At 34.1% G+C, this 22,739-nt stretch overlaps 1 protein-coding gene across 2 annotated transcripts; it reads left to right on the forward strand.

Annotated features, from left to right (window-relative positions):
- Window positions 1-2,754: 2,754 nt before the first annotated feature.
- Window positions 2,755-22,699, forward strand: LOC134265126 (filamin-A-like). 2 transcript variants are annotated; one of them, XM_062747364.1, is made up of 10 exons: window positions 2,755-2,923; window positions 3,242-3,325; window positions 7,003-7,140; window positions 7,521-7,700; window positions 16,217-16,360; window positions 20,102-20,224; window positions 20,765-20,911; window positions 21,421-21,522; window positions 21,851-22,030; window positions 22,521-22,668. In XM_062747364.1, the coding sequence occupies exons 1-10, from the start codon at window positions 2,791-2,793 to the stop codon at window positions 22,544-22,546; spliced, it is 1,257 nt and encodes a 418-aa protein (XP_062603348.1). In that variant the 5' UTR covers window positions 2,755-2,790; the 3' UTR covers window positions 22,547-22,668. The 2 variants fall into 2 exon arrangements, with proteins under 2 accessions (XP_062603348.1, XP_062603347.1); XM_062747363.1 differs by lacking the exons at window positions 2,755-2,923; window positions 3,242-3,325; window positions 7,003-7,140; window positions 7,521-7,700 and adding an exon at window positions 14,023-15,256 and having other exon boundaries at window positions 22,521-22,699.
- The last annotated feature ends 40 nt before the right edge of the window (window positions 22,700-22,739 follow it).

Below are 22,739 nucleotides of genomic sequence, written 5' to 3' on the forward strand. Positions count from 1 at the left end.
TCGGACTTTTCAAATCGTCAATAAAGATTCCATGGGAACATGATCCTATTTTTAATTTAACCTAAATTTTTAATTAAGGATTAATTAACTTGTGTATAATTTAATATTTGATACGTTTAATTTAAATCATTTGCAAGTTTAACATATGTGCATGTAATATTGAAAACACAAAACGAACTTTTAGGCTTAACCTAAACCTTACGTCACATAATAAAGAGTTGAAATATTCTAAAATATGACAAGAGGCAAAGCATTTTAGACACAGTGTAGAGATACAATGGCATAACAAAATAATGTTTTGTCAAAAAGTTAGGGAAAATTGACATCATGAATAGATTCCCGGCTTTGTAGCATATTGATGACACAATATAGTAAAGAATTGGCCACATGTGACAATTTTTTTCACATCATATATGAAATTCTGACATCGTGTTATAGCGACTTGATATGAATTAAAGATAAATTCACATCATGTAATGAACTACTTAGACCAAATAGTAGAGAGTGCACATAATGTAATAATGAGTTGAAATTATATAATAACATCTTAAATAAAATTGTTTTGATTTAAATGTATAAAAGTTATAAGCAATAAGTTTGGGGAAATGTTTGAAGTGCGAGTTAATGCAAAAAGATTTAAATACTGTAATGGAAAGTTGACATAACGAATAGTAGTGTGTGTTAATGTCAAAAAGATTTACATAATGTAATGGAAAGTTGACATAACGCAATAGTACTGTAAGAAATGTCACAATGTGTTGACATAATGTAATGGAAAGTTGACACAATGCAATTGAGGTTCTGCTAAAGGAGTGACGGCTTCCATAATGACACAATCCAGTTTCAATAGAGCATGACATAGTCAAGATGCGATAGAGCGTGACACAATCAAGCATGACCTGAGGGAAAGAGAAGCATGACATAGCAAAAGGGAAATCTGCTTAAGAGCTGCAGCTTTGAAATTTTAAAAAAGCTTTTTGCTTCAATGTTGGACCATAGAGTCTGCTTTTGTTCACACGGGTTTAAAATTATGCACTGTTTTAAATATTAAAAACGTTAAACTTGACTTCCATTTAACTATTTTAATTGAGGCTGTTGCTACATTGTTTGATTGCTTTGTTAGCATTAAAAATTTCTTCTGAATCTAATTAAATTGTTATTACAAAATTGAATAAAGTATCAAGATTTTAATTTTTTATTTTTCAAACAGTTTTGGAATTTTTGGCTTGAAAGGCTTTTGTCTAGTGCTGTTCGGGAAAAAACCCGAACTTAAGGTCTTTGTACTCATCTGATGCCCAAGGACTATAAATTTCCAGTTGACATTTGATTAAAAGTTTAAACATTAAGAGCTGCATGCAGATTTGTAGATGAATATTTGCATAAAGGCAGAATTTAAACTCCACAATCTAAATACCGAAAAAATAAAATTCCTGCTGCATTGGTGATGGTGCTTTGTTGAAATGGTACACTTGAGCATGTAAAACAAAAACTCTTTTGAAAGACTCCATCACACTGTATTTACACTATATTATACATATACATGTAATTATATATTCCATGTTATATCACATTGTATGCATGTAAAATATTGCTTTATAATTAGCGCATAAATAGCAAAATTAATGAAAAAGAAATATATCGGATGAATTTTAAATTAGCTAAGTGTTGTGTCTTTTTTTATTTTCTGAAATTTTTAAATCAGGTCCCTCTGGAAGGAAAGTGGATCTAAGATTGAGAAACCAGTGCTAAGACTTATTGTATTGAGTTTGAACCCAATGAAGTCGGCAGCCATCTTGTTGAGGTGTACTTTAATGGAGTGATGTTGAAAACTTTCCCTATGTGATCAAAGTGTATGATGTCAATCATGTGAGAGTGACCAGACCTGATAAAGCCATGGTGGATGAATCTGTCCCATCCCTTTGTATGATTTTTTTTTGGCTTTGAAAATTTGATGTAGCTAGTGTTCTAGCTTAAATTTTTATTTGGGAGTTGATTTAGCTGCTGTGTATGCAGTGTAATTTGTGTCCCTTGCCAATTTTTAACCAAATTAAGTTAAAAAATAAGAAAGTTTGTCCAAATTTGCCCAAAATCCAAATGTGTGTTTAATAGAAAATGTTTTTTTAATGAACCTCATTTTAAATCTACTTGTTGAAGGAATTTGTGAACAAATAAGGTAAAAATAAAAGGTAGGCATTTTTAGGGGTTCAAAATATGTAAATTCAGACATTGAATTATTTCAGTTGATGTTAGTCGATCAGGGGAAGGGGAACTTGAAATGATCGTGGAATGTGATGAAGAAACCATACCAAGTGAAATGAAGGAGACAGAGAGAGGAAGGATTGAAGCTTTCTTTATTCCCAGAAAGCCAGGGCTCCACAAAATTAGCATGACATTCAATGGAGATAAAGTTCCAGGTAAAGGGACATATTCTATGTTGCCATTTTTGGAGTTTGAGTTTTTGACACTGTTAAGCCTTGTGGATTCTTTTGTGTAAAGCATTACATATTTTAACATTTACTTGCCATAGGATTATTAATATATATAAGTTTCCAGAAAAATAAATCAGGATACAAATTGATGAAATTCTGAAGTCAGATTTCTTTAAGTCATGACCAGTTTTACTTTAATAATAATTTCAAATAAGAGAACACATGGACAGTTAAGAAAATTGTGAGTAATTAAGTAAACCATGAATTCAATTTAGTTACAAAGGTCTTCGATTTCTCTTCCATAGGATCACCTTTCATGGTAGATATGTAATAAGGACAAATTGTGAAAGAAACAGCCATTATGGCAAAGTCAGAAGTCCAAAAAATGAACATACAATCTCGGAATTTCCGAATCAACCAGCAACAATGGATTCTTCTCCAGGCTTTTGGTTCCGGAGTCGAAGACTTTAGCCATTTTCAGATCAGCATTATAGGTTCCATTTTTGTGTCATGTATAGCATGAAGATTCTGGGATATGGACATATAATAAGTGCATGAAAACCAATAAAAATGTAGTAAAATTCTTTGAAAATTTTCCTCCTGTCTGTGTTGATTTGTGAGAGTGGAGAAGGGATGTGAGTGACTGTGCTTTGTGTGTGATACCCTGAGTTCTCCGTGTTGTGCTCTGTCTTCTCTACCTCTGTGTTTATAACTGCCATATTTAGCCAAGATAGGTTACAGTATAGTTGTATTGAGTCTTTTTGATGTGTAGGAGTGTTTTTATAATGTTTTCTGTTGTGTTTTGTTTACAGCTCCGAATGGAAACAGGATCCCGGCCAGAATCATGTCTCAGGCAGACGGCAGCTTTAAAGTGGAATGGACTCCAACATCAACAGGTATTGAAATTGTTCAGAAGATTTTCAATTATACATGTACAGTCAAACCTTGATTTCTCAAACTCAATGGGACTGAGAATAAACTAAGATATCTGAGAGTGTGAGTAATCAGGGGTAAAATGTTTAAAGAATAAATGGTTGGAATTTCCAGTGGACTCTGACATACCAATGGTATTCAAGATTGTATCATCATTTGAGATACCATAGTTGAACTGTACATTTATAATTCTATTTTAGAGAGGTTAATTTGTTTCACATTAGAATCTCCAAAAAATGATGGTTGTTTTTCCTGAACTGAAGTCATGAATAGCCATATTTAGCTCTTCTGAGCCAAAGGCTCAAAGAGCTAATGCTATGGCCATTTGTGCGGTGTGCGGTGTGCGTCGTGCGGTGTGCGTTAACTTTTTAGAATATGGGCCATAACTGAAGAACCCCTTGGCCAATCAGTGTCAAATTTGTCACAGGGTATCCTTGGCCCAAGGGCTACCATTTATACTAAAATAAGGGTTGGGACCCTAAAACAAGGGAGATAATCAGAAAACAAAACCAAAAGTACTGGTTGCTAAAAAATCTTCTTCTCCAGAACCACCAGGCAGATTTTCACCAAACTTACACACAAGGATCAGGATATGTTGAAGATTAAAAATTGTTCGAGGCATGACCCTGGGGCAAAGGGCGTGGTCTCAAGGTCACTTCAAAGTTGACCTAAATTTACCATTAATAAAAACTTTTATATTTTGCTTACTATAAGGACTAGGATCATCAAATCTTGTAAGTTGATGCATCTTAGGACTTCACATCATGTTAACTGAAAAGTAGGTCACGGTGACCTACATTTTTAATTTTTCAGGTATTTGTTTTCAAATTGATTTTAAGGCATATTTTGGACAGTTTTAGGCGTATGATCATAAAACTTAGTCAGTTGATGCATCTTGGGTCCTTGAGATGTCGTATTTCTTAAGTAGGTTACCGTGACCTGAGTTTTTGAACTTTATGACTTATCCTTTATAAAACATTTAATCCCATAATTTCAGGCACTGAAAGGGTTAGAATCATCAAACCTTGTAAGTTGCTGCATCTTGGGACCTTAAAACATATTTAAGAAAAAAGTAGGTCACTGTGACCTACTTTTTGAATTTGGCAGGCAATTGTTTTCAAATTGTTTAAAAGGCATATTTTGATTACCTTCAGACCTACGATCATCAAACTTGGTCAGGAGATGCATCTTGGAACTCTGAAAAATGTCGACCAAAATGTAGGTCACGGTGACCTACTTTTGACATTTTATGGCTAGTTTTAAGTGTCTTAGGTATTTATTGGCGTAGAATCATCAAACTTTGTGAGTTTATGCATTTTGGGTTTTCGGAGAGTGACGACCAAAAATTAGGTCACCTACTTTTGACATTTTATGGCTATATTTCAGTATCTTAGGTATTTATTGGCTTAGAATCATCAAACTTTGTGAGTTGATGGATTTTAGGTTTTGGAGAGTGTCAACCAAAAATTAGGTCACGGTGACCTACTTTTGACATTTTATGGCTATATTTAAATATTCCTTGGTACTTATTGGTTTAGAATCATCATACTTTGTCAGTTGATGCATCTTTGGTTTTCGGAGAATTTCAACCAAAAGTAGGTCATGGTGACCTACTTTTGAATATCTCAGGTATTTATTGGCATAGAATTATCAAACTTGGTCAGCAGATGCATCTTGGGACTTCTAAAAAATGTCAACCAAAATTTAGGTCACGATGACCTACTTTTGACATTTTATGGCTATATTTAAGTATCTCCAGTACTTATTGGCTTAGACTCATCAAACTTTGTTAGTTGATGCATCTTTGGTTTTCCAAGAATGTCGACCAAAAAGTAGGTCACAGTGACCTACTTTTGACATTTTATGGCTATATTTACAGCGAAATACGAAATGGCGGTTAAATTTTCAGTAGCCTGGTGGATAGCTCAATAGGGTATTTAATTTGGTCTAACAAGTATCACATTAGGTTTGAATCTAGGTCACAAGGTTACTCAGGTGTATCATTAGATTTTACAGGTAAATGTGAGTTGATTTCAACGTTGTATGAAGCCACATATATAGGCCAAAGTGTTGTGCAATAATACTTTTCTTTAATTGCAAATATTATTTGCAGAATTAGTGAATGACAGCCCCCTATTTTCTGTTCTTACAAAAGGTATTGTTTAACAAAGTCAGGAAGTTAGCTCTCCACTTTTCCCACTAATGGATTATACATAAACAGGCACATAAACTCAATAATATCATAAATACTTGGAATGATATAAATAGCACATATAAAATGTATTAAATTAATTATGATGAACATTTCTACCTTCAAATTTCTCTATTCATATCTGTTACTCTCTGAAAAAACTGAAATTTGAATTGATAAAGGGCTTGTTTTACAAAAGAAATTATGGCTAAGACTAGATGCTCTTGCTATTTATTTTATTCTTTACCATATTCAATTCTTATTTTATTCTTTCATATTTTAAAAAATAACATAGAGGCAAATATTAAAAGCATCACAATTACAGATTTCTTCACTGCTGTAGAGTTAAAAACTTTTAGTTTATATATATTAATTATTTTTAAACCTATATTAATAAATCTAGCAAAACTATAAAATGAAAAATCATGGATAATGAGATTTTGACATACAACAAATAATGAACTCAAAGTTTTGGAAAACCCAATGTATTTGAATGCTCAATTAAGCAATGTTAAGCAGTTTAATCTAAGACATGGGTGCTGGTGCTATTGTTTACTAACATTTGTCTAAAGAGAAATTTTACCCTGTAATATGAAATTACTTGTATGTTAATTATGAAAATAGATTACAATGGGTTTTATAATGGAAGTGACAAGACTTGATAGCAATTAGGAAAGATTAGGAAAGATAGTGTGCAGAGGATATATGCATTATTGAAGCGCTGGAATACAATTTTACTGAAAAAAATATTTCAATTAAAGAAAATTATTTACTGCATAAAACTTTAGCACATACATGTGGCTTCATACAACATTGAAATGAACTCACATTTACCTGTAAAAACCAATGATACACCTGAGTAACCTTGTGACCTAGATTCAAACCTAATGTGATACTTGTTAGACCAAATTAAATACCCTATTGGACTATGCACACTGTGAAAATTTAACCGCCATTTAAATTTGGACTGTCACTATTCTCCGGTACTTATTGGGTTAGAATCATCATACTTTGTCAGTTGATGCATCTTGGGTTTTCCGAGAATGTCAACCAAAAAGTAGGTCACAGTGACCTACTTTGAATATCTCAGGTATTTATTGGCTTAGAATTATCAAACTTAGTCAGCAGATGCATCTTGGGACTCTGAAAAATGTTGACTAAAATGTAGGTCACGATGACCTACTTTCGACATTTTATGGCTATATTTAAGTATCTTAGGTATTTATTGGCTTAGAATAATCAAACTTTGTCAGTTGATGCATTTTGGGTTTTTCAAGAATGTAGACCAAAAAGTAGTCCTAATTTGCTAAGAACCATCAAACTTTATCAGGTGATGCAACTTGGGTCTTAGGATACTTAGGGTTAGAGGCTTCAAATACAAGTGATAGGTTGTACAATTTATCAGAAGAGCGTTTCAAGGCCCTTGGGCCTCTTGTTTCCTATCTTTAGGCCGCCACACTGTGGAGGTGCAGTATGCGGGACGACAGATTGATGGCAGTCCATTCTATGTGGATGTGTTTGACCTGGCAATGATCAGAGTGGAACATTTCAAACAGGGTGGAATTGGACAAACAGCTTCCTTTGACAGTAAGTTACCTTTTATTTCGTTTTTTTTTATAGAAATCATTTTATCCTCATTCTTTCAAGAATTAAGCTGGCTTGATTATAAAAGAACACATAACAAATACCACAAAATCAGGAATTTTCATTGGGTATAATCTTTGTGGGAGCGAAAGGAAAACTGGGTTCATGGGGATTTGAATTTGTGGATGAAGAATTTTTGAGGGTTGGTAATACATGTACTAGTGACATTTTACATGTTGTGGTGGACATGAATTCATTCTTTTCTTTATACCTCAAAAACAAAAAAAATCCCCACAAAAAATTGTGATTTCACTGTACCTTGTGTATTTTGTGTACATTCTAAGAATCAGGTAAATTAACATTTATTAATTTTACATTTTCAGTTGACTTCAGTCAAGTGGGTGTTCAGGACTACAGTGTGGTCATTAGGAGTCCCACAGGAAACATTATAGACTACAATTCTACCAGCTCTTATTCTGATGTGAGAAAGGAGATCACCTATGTACCAACAGAGGCTGGGCAGCACGAGATCTACATCAACTACTGCGGGTTTGAACTCCCAGGTAAGCAATGTTATAATTTTAGCTAACCTGATATGTTGGACAACTTCTGACTGGCACCTGGATAAATAGAGTTATCCCCTCAATTACAACCATTAGCAGTCATGATGAAGGAGGCTTCTGCATTATACATGAGATGTTGATACAAAGACTGAAAATGGTCACTGTAAATTGAGTTGCCATCACTGTAACTACAAAAATTTAAGTTCCAAAGGCATTCTCAAAGTTTTCGTAAAATCAGATTGTATTATTTAGTATAAAGTATCAAAAATCCTTGTTATATGACTTTTCTTTGGATGCCAACACATTTAAAGTAAAACTAATGACCTTGACATTGAAGTTTGACTTGCTTTTGAAAAGCTTTATCCCAACTTTCATCTTGGCAATAACTTATGAATTGTAGGTGCTAAAGGCTCTCATATTTCAGGTGTATTGCAAGTGATAAACCTTTCTTTGGGTACCAACATTTTTTACCTCATGACCTTGACCTTAAATTTTGACATACTTTTGATCATGAAAGACTACTAGTGTGCCCCAGCTATGGCATCTGAATAGAAAGTGCTAGGGATTTCAAAATTTACTTGTGTAAATCCTTGTGGCAAGCCATTTTTGCAGGTTTCAACATTTTTTGAGCTTCTTTGCTATTTGATATAAATTTATTTTGAGATGGACTAATTTGATTGAAAAAAAACAGGAAACATCCATAAAGGTTTTTAGCTCACCTGAGCTGAAAGCTCAGGTGAGCTTTTCTGATCACCCGTTGTCCGTCGTCGTCCGTCCGTCCGTCCGTCTGTAAACTCTTCACATTTTCAACTTCTTCTCAAGAACCACTGGGCCAATTTTAACCAAACTTAGTACAAAGCATCCTTGGGTGAAGGGGAATTTAAATTATCAAAATCAAGGGCCAAGACCCCTTCCAAGGGGAGATAATCAAGAAAATACAAAAATAGGGTGGGGTCATTAAAAAATCTTCTTCTCAAGAACCACAGGGCCAGAAAAGCTGAAACTTATATGAAAGCATCCTGGGGTAGTGTAGATATTAAATTGTTAAAATCATGACCCCCTGGGGTAGGGCGGGGACACAATAGGGAATCCAAGTTTTACATAGAAATATATAGAACAAATCTTTAAAAATCTTCTTCTCAAGAACCACTGGGCCAGGAGAGCTGAAACTTATATGGAAGCATCCTTGGATAGTGTAGATATTAAATTGTTAAAATCATGACCCCCGGGGTAGGGCGGGGACACAATAGGGAATCCAAGTTTTACATAGAAATATATAGAACAAATCTTTAAAAATCTTCTTCTCAAGAACCACTGGGCCAGGAGAGCTGAAACTTATATGGAAGCATCCTTGGATAGTGTACATATTAAATTGTTAAAATCATGACCCCCGGGGGTAGGGCGGGGACACAGTAGGAAATCCAAGTTTTACATAGAAATATATAGAGCAAATCTTTGAAAATCTTCTTCTCAAGAACCACTGGGCCAGGAGAGCTGAAACTTATGTGGGAGCATCCTTGGGTAGTGTAGATATTAAATTGTTAAAATCATGACCCCCGGAGGTAGGGCGGGGCCACAATAGGGAATCCAAGTTTTACATAGAAATGTATAGAGCAAATCTTTAAAAATCTTCTTCTCAAGAACCACTGAACCAGGAAAGCTGAAACTTATATGGAAGCATTCTTGGGTAGTGTAGATATAAAATTGTTAAAATCATGACCCCTGGAGGTAGGGCGGGGCCACAATAGGGAATCCAAATTTTACATAGAAATATATAGAACAAATCTTTAAAAATCTTCTTCTTAGAAACCACTGGGCCAGGGAAGCTGAAACTTTTGTGGAAGCATCCTTGGGTAGTGTGGATATTAAATTGTTAAAATCATGACCCCCGGGGGTAGGGCGGGGCCACAATAGAGAATCCAAGTTTTACATAGGAATATATAGAACTAATCTTTAAAAATCTTCTTCTCAAGAACCACTGGGCCAGGAAAGCTGAAACTTATGTGGGAGCATCCTTGGGTAGTGTAGATATTAAATTATTAAAATCATGACCCCCAGGGGTAGGGCGGGGCCACAATAGGGAATCCAAATTTTACATAGAAATATATATAGATCAAATCTTTTAAAAAGATCTGCATCACCCAAATTACTCAGGTGAGCGATGTGGCCCATGGGCCTCTTGTTATATTTTTCCTGCACGGTCCAATTGGAATTATTTTAGTGTTACCAACAAGAATACACTGTAGCAGTTTTACCTGACAAATAGAGTCATTAACTGAACATAAAGAGCCACCTTAAAAGCTTTCTATTGATGAATTATTTGATAAAGTCCAGGGTTGATTCTAGATCTATCATAGATCTTTTAAGGTAGTTCTCCACTAAGCTACATGTAGGAAAAAAACATCTTCTGTGCACGCTGACTCATCATCAAAAGTTTACCAACTGAACACATCTGGTATATAACAAAATAATGGCAGGCTTAATATCACCAAAGTCTATTGACCAACATTATACACTTAAATATGATGTACAGGCAATATGTCACCATTAGATGGGCTCCCTAGATAACTACTAATGTGAATTGATGTTAAATTGATTGTGGTGTCTGAATGTCCCCTTAAGAGGCGTCCCATCCATTACATGGTTCAGTTGACCACCCCTGTACAATACATAACGTCCTCCCACTAGACCACTGTACTCAATCGCTCCCTGGTTAACAATGGCAGACAGTAGGTATAATCTTACGATTTTCTCTCTATATTTAATTTATTGATTGATCTTAAAATATGCAGATATCTGTTTGTCTTATTTGATGTTTTGATGATGATGGGAATAATTTTACAGTATAGGTATTAGAATTTTTTTCTGGCCTTGCTACCTGTCTTACTTTGCAAATTATTGTCTGTCTGTGTACACATGTAACTATATATAAACTGATTCTTTTCACTTCTGACATGTTTTGACAAATTTTTATTAAAGAATGCATTTAAGCCTGAAATTTTAGTACTTTGAAGCTAGGTTTTTTGTTTCATTACACTTTAATGTTAAAATGTTACCTGTTCAGTCATAAGTATTTAACTTGACTTCATGTTAATTGATAGAGAGTTTGTGACTTACAGTTAATTCAAAGGAATTCATAAAATTGATTTTAAAAAAACTATAACTTCATTAACTGGCCAGCAGGACATGTAATAATGGACTGCAACCATCATTCTGTCCAACTAGATTTAACTAGAGCCATTATGAACATTAAAAATTAGCACTGAAATGTTTTGAATCCTAGAATTGCCACTGATTTTGATAACTTTCATTAACTTGGACAGTGGAAAGATTTTAGACAACTAAGGAGGGAGCAACCTTTCTAGGATACATATATATGCAGTGATTACAAGCTAGTTCAGAGAATCACTTAATAAAGAAAAAAGAACATGCATGAATCTTAAAGGGGGGGGGGGGGCACTTGAAGAAGGGCGGGTGGGGCTGTAGGGAGTTATGGTAGGGAGTTTCATTGCAAAATACTAAACCTTCTTGAGAGATTGCTTGGAAATGAAAGTTTTACACACAGACATAATGTGAATGACCTTGACCTTTGACCTCAAAACAAAAAGGGGTCTTCCGTGGGCGATAGGGAGTTGTGGTTTAAAAGAACTCTTTCACTGTAAATTAAAGCTTAAAGGCTTCTCCAGATATTTCACAGAAAGAAAGAGTTAAGAGACAGAATTTATTACCTTGACCTTTGACCTTTTGATCTCAAAATCAAATGGGGTCTTGTTAGGCCATAGGGAGTTGATATATAAAATTTTCATTGCAAAAATTTAGTCTTCCTGAGATAGACAGAAATGCATGTGGACTCGCTGACCCAAAGCAATATACAAACTTTCAGTGAAAACAATTCAATGGACAAAAAATGCTATATTGGTGAACATAGAGATGATTTGGCAGCATCCAGTGTCTGTTTTAAAGTAAACCAGGTCCAAATTCTACCTGAAACAGAAGGTATGGGACAAATTCTGTATGCAACATTCGGCCAGGCATGTTGTTGTAAATATATGAACAAGACTGACTACCCAAGATAACCGGATGTATTTTCTAAACTGTACTATGCCTCTTATGTTGGTTTTGGTAATGTAAAATCATATGAATAATGTTTGTAAAAAGCTAGTGCACACTAGAGTACATGTATACTAGCTTACACTTTAGATACTGAATTTACCACATCTTGATATTTATTTCAGCAATTAATAGTGCTTCTTTAAGTGTGAAAAAAATTGGAATAAAAACTAAAGAATTTCCTCTGTTCCAAGCATGGTATTAAATGCACTCAGTGTCACATCATTACATGTAGCTTGGAGCAAATAGCTAATAGGGCTGAAAACAAGAGCAGTTAAAAGGTACCATATTTGTTATAGAGGGTGCTCCAAATTTTTCAGTCTTCCTTTCAGGCTTTTGTGTACATATTTGCCTTTCTTTGGTAACACATTCTGCAGCCCACACAAACAGGTTCTCTCTCTCAGAAGAATTATACTAGGCAGGCTGAGCCCATTGACAAATATTACCCAGTATCAATAGAGGTGGGGGAGACTGATATTTTCAAAATACCAATAGCATTAAAGTCAATAATTTACTGGAAAAACTGTGTTTGCAAAGCTTAGGTGGCTATGAAATAGTATCATTGATTTTCACAATGATTTCCTGTAAAATGTTATTTCAAAATTCATTAATTAACTCAAAAAATTTCAACTGCATTAGCTAATTTGAAAATGCCTTAAGTTACTACAATTATTAAATGAAAACGTGTTCAGTTTAATTCATTAGTACGTACAACTATGTAGCATTAAAGTTTGTAATAAATAAAAGGATTTTATAGTAATATTCATGAAGTGATTTTACAATTGTGGGAGAATGCTTGTTATGCATGCATGGTTGGATGTTATAATCCATACCATCCATTTATAGATTAACTTAAACCTTGAAATTGTGCAGAATTTTTAGTGAAAATTATAGTGATGTTTGTATATGGTAATTGATCTATTTCGATCGCGGATCAACGTCCCATCTCGACTCATCATCTCCGTATAGTGTCTACTCATTTAGTTATGGAATGTTTACACCACTCTTGGAATTATAATTTCTCTCCCGAGATACTCCCTGTTTGCTAATGATGACAAAATATTAATCCACGCTTAAGTCAACAGGAGCTGCGGGACATCTTGTGAATGCGAGGTTTTAAATATCCACGTGTCTCAATAACAGACACAGAAATCATTACAGGCTTTCAAATCAAGTCGGAGGTTTTTATTAATATTAATGATTTTAATCTGTACAACCTTGGTGCTATGTAAAGCAATATAAGCCAAAACTTATTGCTGCAGCCTTCACAGAGAATATTCCAAAGGCAATGGATCCCTTAAATTTCTGTCTTTATTAAAAGTTGTTTGTTGAAAGGACCTGAAATCTAAGCAAAATATTGATTTTCAGCGAATATACAATAGTGTTCTTTACGGGATGTTTTATAACAATGAAAACTTGTGTTGAACTGTTTCATTTTCGATGAAAAAAAATTCGTAGAGGTGTGGATTTATTTTCATGAATTATGCTGATTTTATTTAACTTCAATCAGTATATTTGTACGTGAATGAATTGTACTAGCCAACAGTGTTAAACCTTTTCAACAGAATTAAAATTTAGCCAATGTGTAGGAGTCTAGAGACTTAAATGTGTGATTTAGACTTCTGAAGTTTTATAAAAGAGAATGTGTGCAGCTCTTTGAGCACTATTGGATTTACAAATGTAGTAATAATCAGATGTTGGAATCGGTGAAATTTAAAACAGGTTTTGAATGAATTTGATGTGTTAGGCTCCTAGTCAATTAGAACCTCAGATAGTGTACTGTGGATGTGCATTTTGAAAGTTCTGACTGTACAGTCATAGAATGGATTTTCTGATTTGTGCATGCTATTGTTGGAATGCAAAATTAAATTTTTGGAGGGAGTGAATGGAAAGCAATTGATCACATTAAAGCAACAAAGTAATTGGATGAACATTTTAAGTAGATCCTTAAAACTGGATCATTATATCAAAGTTGGATTAAAAATAGTTCACTCTTGAAGAATCTATCAGGATTAGATCAGATTTCCTTACATTGCAGACTAGAAGATTGTTTTGAACCTTGTGCATTCAGCCATGGGGTAATCCTAATCAATGGTCATTGAAGTACTGTTCTCTTTATCAAAGTTAACCTTCTATGTTTGGCATATTGTATCATAAAGCCTTATCATGTTGCACTGAATAGGACAAGATAAGAACTTCTGATAATCATATGATTTACAGGTCATGCCGAAAACAAAAAAAAAATCTGTTGCACTACTAACTTTATTGTTGTGAATTAGTGGACGTTTTACTCTTGATTTGAACAAATATAATAGTCAAGTGATTGAGTAAGATTCTCAAAATGGAAGTAGAGACTGATTCTAAGGAAGTTATAGAGATCAGTGTGGACAGTGTGCTTGGAGAACTGCAGAGTGTCCTCAAAGGGAAAATCCCAGAATCAGACTCCTCCAGCGAATCAGAGGAGGATGTTCCTACAGAGAAAGATCCTCAAAGCCCTCAGGAGGAGAAAGAGGGTCATGTGTGCAATAATAAAACTGATGAGGAGAAAATGGTGGAAAATTCCTCCGTGTCCCCTGTTAGTCCGAAGAGTTTTGTGGATAGGCCTATCATCTTCAAGTCTTCCATCAAGAAGGACCCGGGGTCAAAGCTTCATGACCAGTTGGTCAAAGAGCTGGGGTCAGTGTTGAAGAAGAGAAATAAGGAAAATGACCTTGACGCAGTCAAAGAAGAGGAAAAAAAGGTCAAGGATGAAAAAACAAACAATAACAGAAGACCTGGACCCCTTAAATTGAATAACAGTGTGTTTGCAAATAAAGCTTTACTGGCACATTTGGAGAATCACCTTAAAAAATCCTTACACAAGACTGATGTTGCTGGAAAACCAAGAACCAGCATGAAGGACTCAAGCTTTAATAATGACTCCTCGAATCTCCCTAATATTATGGAATCTTCCATTTCTGGTGCTGCACAGTTTGGGGTTAAGCTAAGACATACACAAACAAGGACGTCAGAGGGGGATGGAGTTGAGATGAATGGAGAGCTCTCTCCAGACTCTTCACATACATCTCCTCAGAAATCTAGTCAGTCTGAAATATTACTCCAAGCAAGAGCCTCTCTTACTAGTACCCCTCAACCAAAGGTGCTATCCCAGAATTCATTGACAGCTAAAACTGATAAAGTGGTGGTACCACTTGAGAATTCAAGGACAGCTAAAACTGATAATGTGGTGAATCCGCCTCAGAATTCAAGGACAGCAATAACTGATAAAGTGGTAGTACCGCTTCAGAATAGAGTGGTTGCTACCACTGAAAGTAGAAACATTGTCTCCCAGTCAAGAAAAGCAATAAGTGTGGTTTCTAAACAGACTTCACAGTTGGGTGGAAGTGTCTACCATGTATCTTCACTGAAGAGAGATGGGAAGCATTTGACTCAGATATCCATAGGTGGTAAGATGTGACTCAAATTAAAGTCCATATCGGGCAGGGTAAACGAAAAAGTCATTAATGTTAAACTTCCAGAAATATGTTCTTTTGTAGATTATCCCCCCTACCCCCACCCCTTTTAGTGAAGTATTTTGGTTGAAAGTTGCTACCTCCTCCCCCATCCATCCCCACCCCCAAAGAGCAGAAAAGAAAAAAGACAATGTTAAAATAAAGAAAAGTGAAATCCATAAATATTGGATTAATAATTTGAGAACATTTTGTGCTGAAAATTAAATTTTCATATTTTGATGTTTTGAAATTTTCATGTTATTGCCATTGAAATATACTTTTGTGGTCTGAGAGGCATTTACTCCTTGGTGAATTGGTATTTGCATGATTGTCTTTGTTATTCTGACCTTTCTGGGACAGACTAGGGTAATTATAATGAGGCACTGTTCACAGATAAAGTTAACATGGTGAGTAGTTTTCACATATCCCAGAGTTCCACACATTATTCTCTGACCTGTGTGCCAGTGTTGACTTCTTTTTGTTCCTATGAATATGAACAGGATGTTTGACTATGGATATAGAGGTAAAAAGTGGATGTATTACAGATTACATGACAACTCAGGTATTCATTCTTTTTAAAGATGATTCATCTTTTTAATCAGATTTTTAGGTCTAATAGTGAAACTTTACTGTACATAAGACATGCAGACCTTTAGTACATTTTATATCCCTGCATGACCTTTCCATTTGCCCACAAACCAAATAGCAGGTATTGTCTGACAAAACGAGGGGTACAGTAAACTTAAAGTGAAGCTCAGCATATGTGATATGTACAGTTCACATCTCAGAAGATGTTGAATCCAATTGGAAAAGTGTTTGGGGAGAAGGGTATGGTGATTTTATGAATTTTAACTAATTTCTTTGATTTCATAGAAACATGACCACTAAATTACTTATTTTTTTGCTGTATTGTAGGCTGTCCGGTCATTCACACCATTGATGAGGGAGGACTGCCCTCGGCCTCTGGCCCCGGTCTGTACAAAGGTCAGGAGGACAAGGAAGCCGTGTTCTATGTGGATGTGGGCAAGAGGAGTGGAGATCTGGATATCAAAGTGGAGGGTAGGTGGAGAAATTAAACAGATAATCTTGCTATCTTCAAGAGATAGAGATATAGACTTTCAACTCCCTTCCACATATCCATGGTATTTGAGATAGTTAAGGTAAGGTTTGCGTTTACAGGGAGATAACTCTTGCGAATCACCAAAGCGTTTGAAACAGGCGAATTTAAACCAGCGATGCTAAGCATCTCGGTAACGAATTTCCTCTGTCATACTTGATGTTTGTTGTCACTTATTGTTAGGACTAAAAACAAAGGACGTTTTGGGAGAAAGTCTTATAAAAAATCAAAGCATAGGAATCTTAGAAGCCTTTGAGATTAGCGTGATGCATGTGGATGGACCAATAAAGGAGGACTTGTTTATTTTCGATACGGAACGTGGCAAGTTGCACGGCCGTTCCGATCAGAAGAAAGTCATTGGCGCATTGTGCTGTTGTGTGTTTATCGCTTCACCACTACACTAAAATTTTAAGTGAGAATTGGAAAGAAAAAAGAAAAGACCTGAGAGTATCCTGTAAAGTATTATGCTATATGCAGTCCGAACAGGGAAGAAAAGTCACGGTGCATTTGACCATGTCCAATGATGATGTCGACAGTTTGATTGTTGACAGTATTTTCATCAGGTAATTATTTAACTATTCATTTTACTGAAAGTTATGAATTATCTACTGACTACGGATTTTAAAACGATGAATAAACGGTACAAGCTAGGATGTCAGGATGTAACTAATATCCCAACATTGCCAAAAAATAAAAATGCATTCATTTAAGAAATTATGAAAAATAAAATCCTTGCTTTTTACGCCTAATATTTGTAACATTATTGGAACAGGTATTCAATTGTTACCTTTTTAAATGAGGTTTGATTTTAATTAATATCTCATTTTCTAATTAATAAAAAAAGAGATACAGATTGTGCATGACAAAAACATTAATTTTCTTGATCAAGCATTTGCATTTCACTAATTCAATCTGTAAATTTTACAATAATTTCACATTGATTCTTTATTGATTAATATATTGTAAATTTATTCATTTCATTAAGTGAATGAAATTCCTTATGCAATTCCAAAAATGCAATTCCTTAAATGTTATTGTAAAAATGAACACATATGATTTCAGATCATGGGTCATTAATTGGAATAGATAAGAACAAAAAAAAAAGTACTTCAGTGTTTCCTTAAAAGATTTGTGCCATCAGTCAAAGTAAAGGTCATCCCATATCTGCTCAAGAATATTAAAGAAAGTTGGATGGATGATTGGATCAAGCATAGATGTTGAACCAGACATGGCAAAATCAATGGAGATTTGGAGAAGAACTTCTGACTTGTTATACCCAATGCATATTTTTATATGTCTATAGATTACAGAAGAAAAGTTAATGTTTAACAACATCCTATCTAGTATATACATGCTGTTTTCCATATATTTAGAAAATATGTGTATGTGATGATTGCAGTGCATGCTCTGTTTGTCCATCTTTGAATTTGTTTTCAATAAAATAAATGTATACATCATAGGTATTATTGAAGGTTGCTTTTGTCTATACTTACATGTAACAAGTTTTTTAAAAGGGTTTGTAAAATTGCAAGGACATTAATACATGAACAATTAAGATAAATATTTTTATTCATTAAATTTTGTTCTTACCAGGACCTAATATGCTCAAATAAGTATTTCTGAAAACTGATGAGTTGTGTACATAAAGCTGCAGTGAACATGTATAATTATATCTACTGTAACAGTTTAAAACATGACACTTGGAAATTGTAAGGTTGTTAATTTGGTAGGAGTGATAAGACTAGTTTAGTAATGTACTAAAATTAAAATCTTTCACAAGTACATGTAGTTTATTTTAAAATTGTTTACATTTATAATCTTTTCATTTTTTTCTGTATTTTGATTTTAAAAAGGAGAAAATTTTGTTATATTTAAATTATTATTTCATGGATATCAAGGAGATACAGTGCAGTATATCTATCACTGTAGCATTGTTTCTTTTTTCCTGTTCTTGACAAATATTTATGACAGTGTTATGTCATTTTGCAGATTTGCCTTTTCTCTGAAATCAGAAGTACTCTGTAAACTCATAAAGTATGAATTGATGTCACTTAGAATTCATCTTTATTTTGTTCTGTCTGATATTTCAATTTAGATTCTCAGACTACCTAATCCAATGATTGAGCTAATGTCCATGAAATGTAGAAATAGGCCATCTTTAAAAAATGTTTGGTTGTCGGCCTCTCCAGACCGACTGACTAAAATGACCAGACTGAAAACTTTTTTTCAATGCAGGGCCATATTTTTTTTCTTTTTAGTTTTCTTATCCCCCTTAAAAAAATGTTGTTGAAGATTTTCTCACCTACCGACCCAATAATTTTACCCTGAGTCAAGAGAGGGCAAACAAACATTACTTTAAAGGTAGCATTTCTACTCTTCGAAGTAAAGAAATCATTTATTTATAAAAACAGCAGCTTCGTGGATGCAATACTTACAACATTTCACTCAAAAAATGGCATAAATGTATAATGACAGTCACCAGCCATAACTGAATAAAGATATTTTGCTACAAAGATGTCTAGAAGTTACTACATGTTGGAATAACTAAATCAGCATGAGGTCAAATTCATAGGCTTTTAATTGGTTTAGTTGCAACATGTTCTGAAGTATGTTTATATACATATACATGTACTTCTAAAGGTGTTGCAGTATAATTCATGGACAATTTCATCAGAATATTCAGATGTAAAGATTGCCATAAATACTAGAATTCTTCCATGGAATAAATTTTTAGACCATCATGTGGCACAGGAGGAGTTTTATTTTGAACATATTTGGCCAATTTATGCCTAAAAACAATATAAAAAATAACATTCAGTCTTTAACATTCACCATGACAAGGTGATATCTTGTCTTTAAAAGTGTAGAAAAAGCCTCATTTTTATGTTCCGAACCCATAATATAGCCCGTTTCCATGGAAATTATATTGGGGACATACATATTTTTTTAGTTCAAATTAATGAAAATGATCAAATTAATAACTTCATGGATTTTGATGGAATCGGTAGATATGTAAAACGTTGATTTTTATATTTTGTTGCCATGGCAACGGTTTCACTTTATAAAGGAAAATTGAAAAATCTTCTTTTTTACCCAAATTTTCACATTTTTGATAAGAGGAAAATTAAAAGTTTAAATAATAGAAGCATGAATTATACTAATTCAGGTCATTTTACTTATAAAAGTTTGATAATTTATAAAATAATTCAATTTTTTCAATGAAAATAATATTCGAGGTGAAATATGAAATACGTTAAATTTGGCGTCTTTTACTAAAAAATTGGACGGGCAATATCTTTGAAAATCATATTAAATGATGAAGCTAATCATCCTGAATAAATTGATATATAGCATGTGTGCATATTAAAAAAAATATGAGTTGGAGGGAGACGCAAACCTTACCTTAAGTGTGAGATACTGAAGTTTATCTGTGCTGAAATTCAATTCTAATACAATGTAAGTTCAAAGAAACTTGCATAGAAAGATGAATTGATTTTCGAGGGATGTTAACATATGGTCATGAAAAAGACTTCTTATAATATAATACATAAAACAAAAGGGTTCTAATGTAAAAATAAAATATACTTGTATGTTTTATTTGCATTGCAAAGCAATGCCTATAGAATCTTGCATCTATCTTTAGGCCTAATGATATTGCTATCTATTATCTATTTTGTTCCTAGGACCTAACTCTATTGCCAAGACAACAGTAGAGAGAGCTGGAGAGAAATTCATTGTTAACTATACACCAGTAGAGGTGGGCATCTTCAACATTGGTATTCTGTGGAACGGAACTCCCATTCCAGGTAAAATAAAAAAAATCACTGTTGGCTTTACTTGTATACATGACTGTACACTATTTATTTTGAGGGGTAAGTTTTTGCTTCGAAAAAAAAAATATCGTTTTATAGGTGTAAAGTACGGATCCATTTCAATTAAGATTAAGTATTCTAACTTGTAGTTTTCATACAATAATCCTCTTTTTATGAGGAGTAAAATAGGAAAAGATAAATTGTCTATTTACTAGCTTTGATGCGATTATTTCCTAATTTTCAACAATCTCAAGCACTTAAGGGAAAAATTATGTTGAGCGACCTATACATTTATACACACCATAAATTAAAGTACATTTTTCACCTGAAAGGTCGATTACTTGATCAACATTTTTGACAGATAGTTTCCCTGACAACTTCAGAATGTGAAAATATAAGATATGATATCAGATTACACAATCTATGAACTTATAAGATAGGATTAAATCATTGAAATTTTTTTCACAAGCTCAAATCTTAAAGTGGAAAGTTTGATAACTTTCAAAGCTTTACAAATGGAGGATACTATTTCAGGAAGTCCATTCCACCCTAAGGTGTTTGATCCCCGTAAGGTGCGGATCTCTGGTGGGTGGGCCCAGTACATGGACGGTAACGAGCGCGTGGGTCTGGTGGTGGGGGAGGAGAAGAGACTGGTGTTTGACATCTCTCAGGCCGGCCCAGGTAAGTAAAAAAATCATGTCCAGGGGACTGTGTCATTTGTTTTAAAGAAAAGATTTATGTGCAATTCAGATTTTTTACAATAAATTTTTGTTTACTGTAGAAGTACTTTTTTCCGCGTGGTATTTTCCGCGGAAATTTGTCCAAGCATACTTAATATAAATGTAAGGCATTTAGTGACAGTCTAAGAAATCCACATAATTTTCTACCCGCAGATTAAACAGAAATTGAAATTCTGCGGAATTATGACCCCGTGGAAAAAAGTATGTCTACAGTACCTTAATATTAAATTAGTTGTGAAAAATTTTACATGCAGTTGGATAGCATGTTATTTTTTTTAAGAAAAGATATTTTGTGGGAATTTTTTTTGGCTGTTATATATTGCAGGTCATCATTAATGAATTTAAAGATACATTTACATGTAATTAATTTACTGTTTTGCTCGTTAATGTATACAGCGTATATGAGTCAGAATATTAAATTACTAAAGGTCTACATGACTTTGATTTCAGGATCTCTAAGGGCTGAGGTAGTTGGACCTGGCTCTACAGTCCCCGCTACTGTCACAGACAGCTATGGTCAGACATTAGTGGCATTTGTTCCCAGGGAGGAAGGTAAAAAGACCCCCACCACACCCAACCCCCCAATTTTTTTCTGAGTATAAGATTGATGAAATTAGAAGAATTATGGTATACAATGTTTGCATTTTGACCTCACTTTAGTGTTTTGTTAAAAACTGCCACCATCAATGATCTGATGAAATTTTTAGGCAGTTTTATTTCCACTCTTCATGACAGGAGTATAAAGTAACTATATTTTTTTCAAGACAAATATTTTTAAATAGTTCCATAGCCATTTTCCTATTTCATACTTGCGTGCCATGTCTTTACATGTACATATACTTACACAGGCAAATAAATAACCCTGTTTTGAAATTTCTAGGAAACCATTACATTCATCTCTACTGGTCGGATGTGGCCCTCCCGAATTCTCCGTTCCTCGGCTACGCCGTCCCAGCATTCTCTGATGCCAACAAGGTCATTCTGACTGGGCGGGGCCTGAAGGAGGCGACCGTCCGCGAGGAGGCGGAGTTTGTGATTGATGGATCTCAGGCCGGACCAGGTAAAGGATTTTTATTGGGATATTTATTATTTGACGCTGTAGAGATTTTTTTTTTCAAATTCAATAACAGATAGTTCATTATACCTGTACCTGGTATGTCATTTATTAACTGAAAAAGCATGTCATATTAATAAATGAAACCCTTATAAAGACTTTCAATCTATGGTGATTTTTTTTCATAGAATTAATATTTTAAGTTTTTTTTTTTTTTGAAAATAGGGTCAGAGTGCATGATATGTTATTCAAATTTCTATACAATGGTTTATGGACTGGTTAAGGATTTATTATTGTATAATTTAATACTTTATACTTTGCATATATGGCATATTTTAACCAGGGTATTCAGTATGTAGAAATGCCTGTGAATGCTCCACATAAAATGCAGACACTGCATGAGGAAAAATATATTAAAATTCGGTTCAGTCTATAGCATTTCTGGTAGCATTTTGCATGTGAGTAGTTAACTCCCTTTATGTTGTGCATTCTGTAGAATATCAACAACCAAACAGTAAGTAAAAACACTCTCATGGGGAATTTGTTTGGTTTATTTTTTTTTTTTTTATTTGTAGAAGGTGGCTAATTTCCCATTGCTTTTTCTTGTGTATTCTATGCAAACCTTTCCAAATGCAGACAAGGGAAAATCGTTTTTATCACCAATCATCTTCATAGATTATGTTGTTGTTGTCCATTTTATAGTATTTTTAGGTAG

Source organism: Saccostrea cucullata, unplaced genomic scaffold (genome assembly GCF_032062105.1).
Source record: "Saccostrea cucullata isolate Sc308-1 unplaced genomic scaffold, CSIRO_AGI_Scuc_v1 ctg15542, whole genome shotgun sequence".
NCBI classification, from domain to species: Eukaryota; Metazoa; Mollusca; class Bivalvia; order Ostreida; family Ostreidae; genus Saccostrea; species Saccostrea cuccullata.

What these genes read in the sequence shown, in the direction of transcription:
- LOC134265126 (XM_062747363.1), top strand. Translation starts at nt 14,152, where the DNA reads ATGGAAGTAGAGACTGATTCTAAGGAAGTTATAGAGATCAGTGTGGAC. An exon ending in GAACGGAACTCCCATTCCAG is followed by an intron (nt 20,225 to 20,764) that starts GTAAAATAAAAA and finishes ATACTATTTCAG; the next exon opens with GAAGTCCATTCCACCCTAAG. An exon ending in ATTTGTTCCCAGGGAGGAAG is followed by an intron (nt 21,523 to 21,850) that starts GTAAAAAGACCC and finishes TGAAATTTCTAG; the next exon opens with GAAACCATTACATTCATCTC.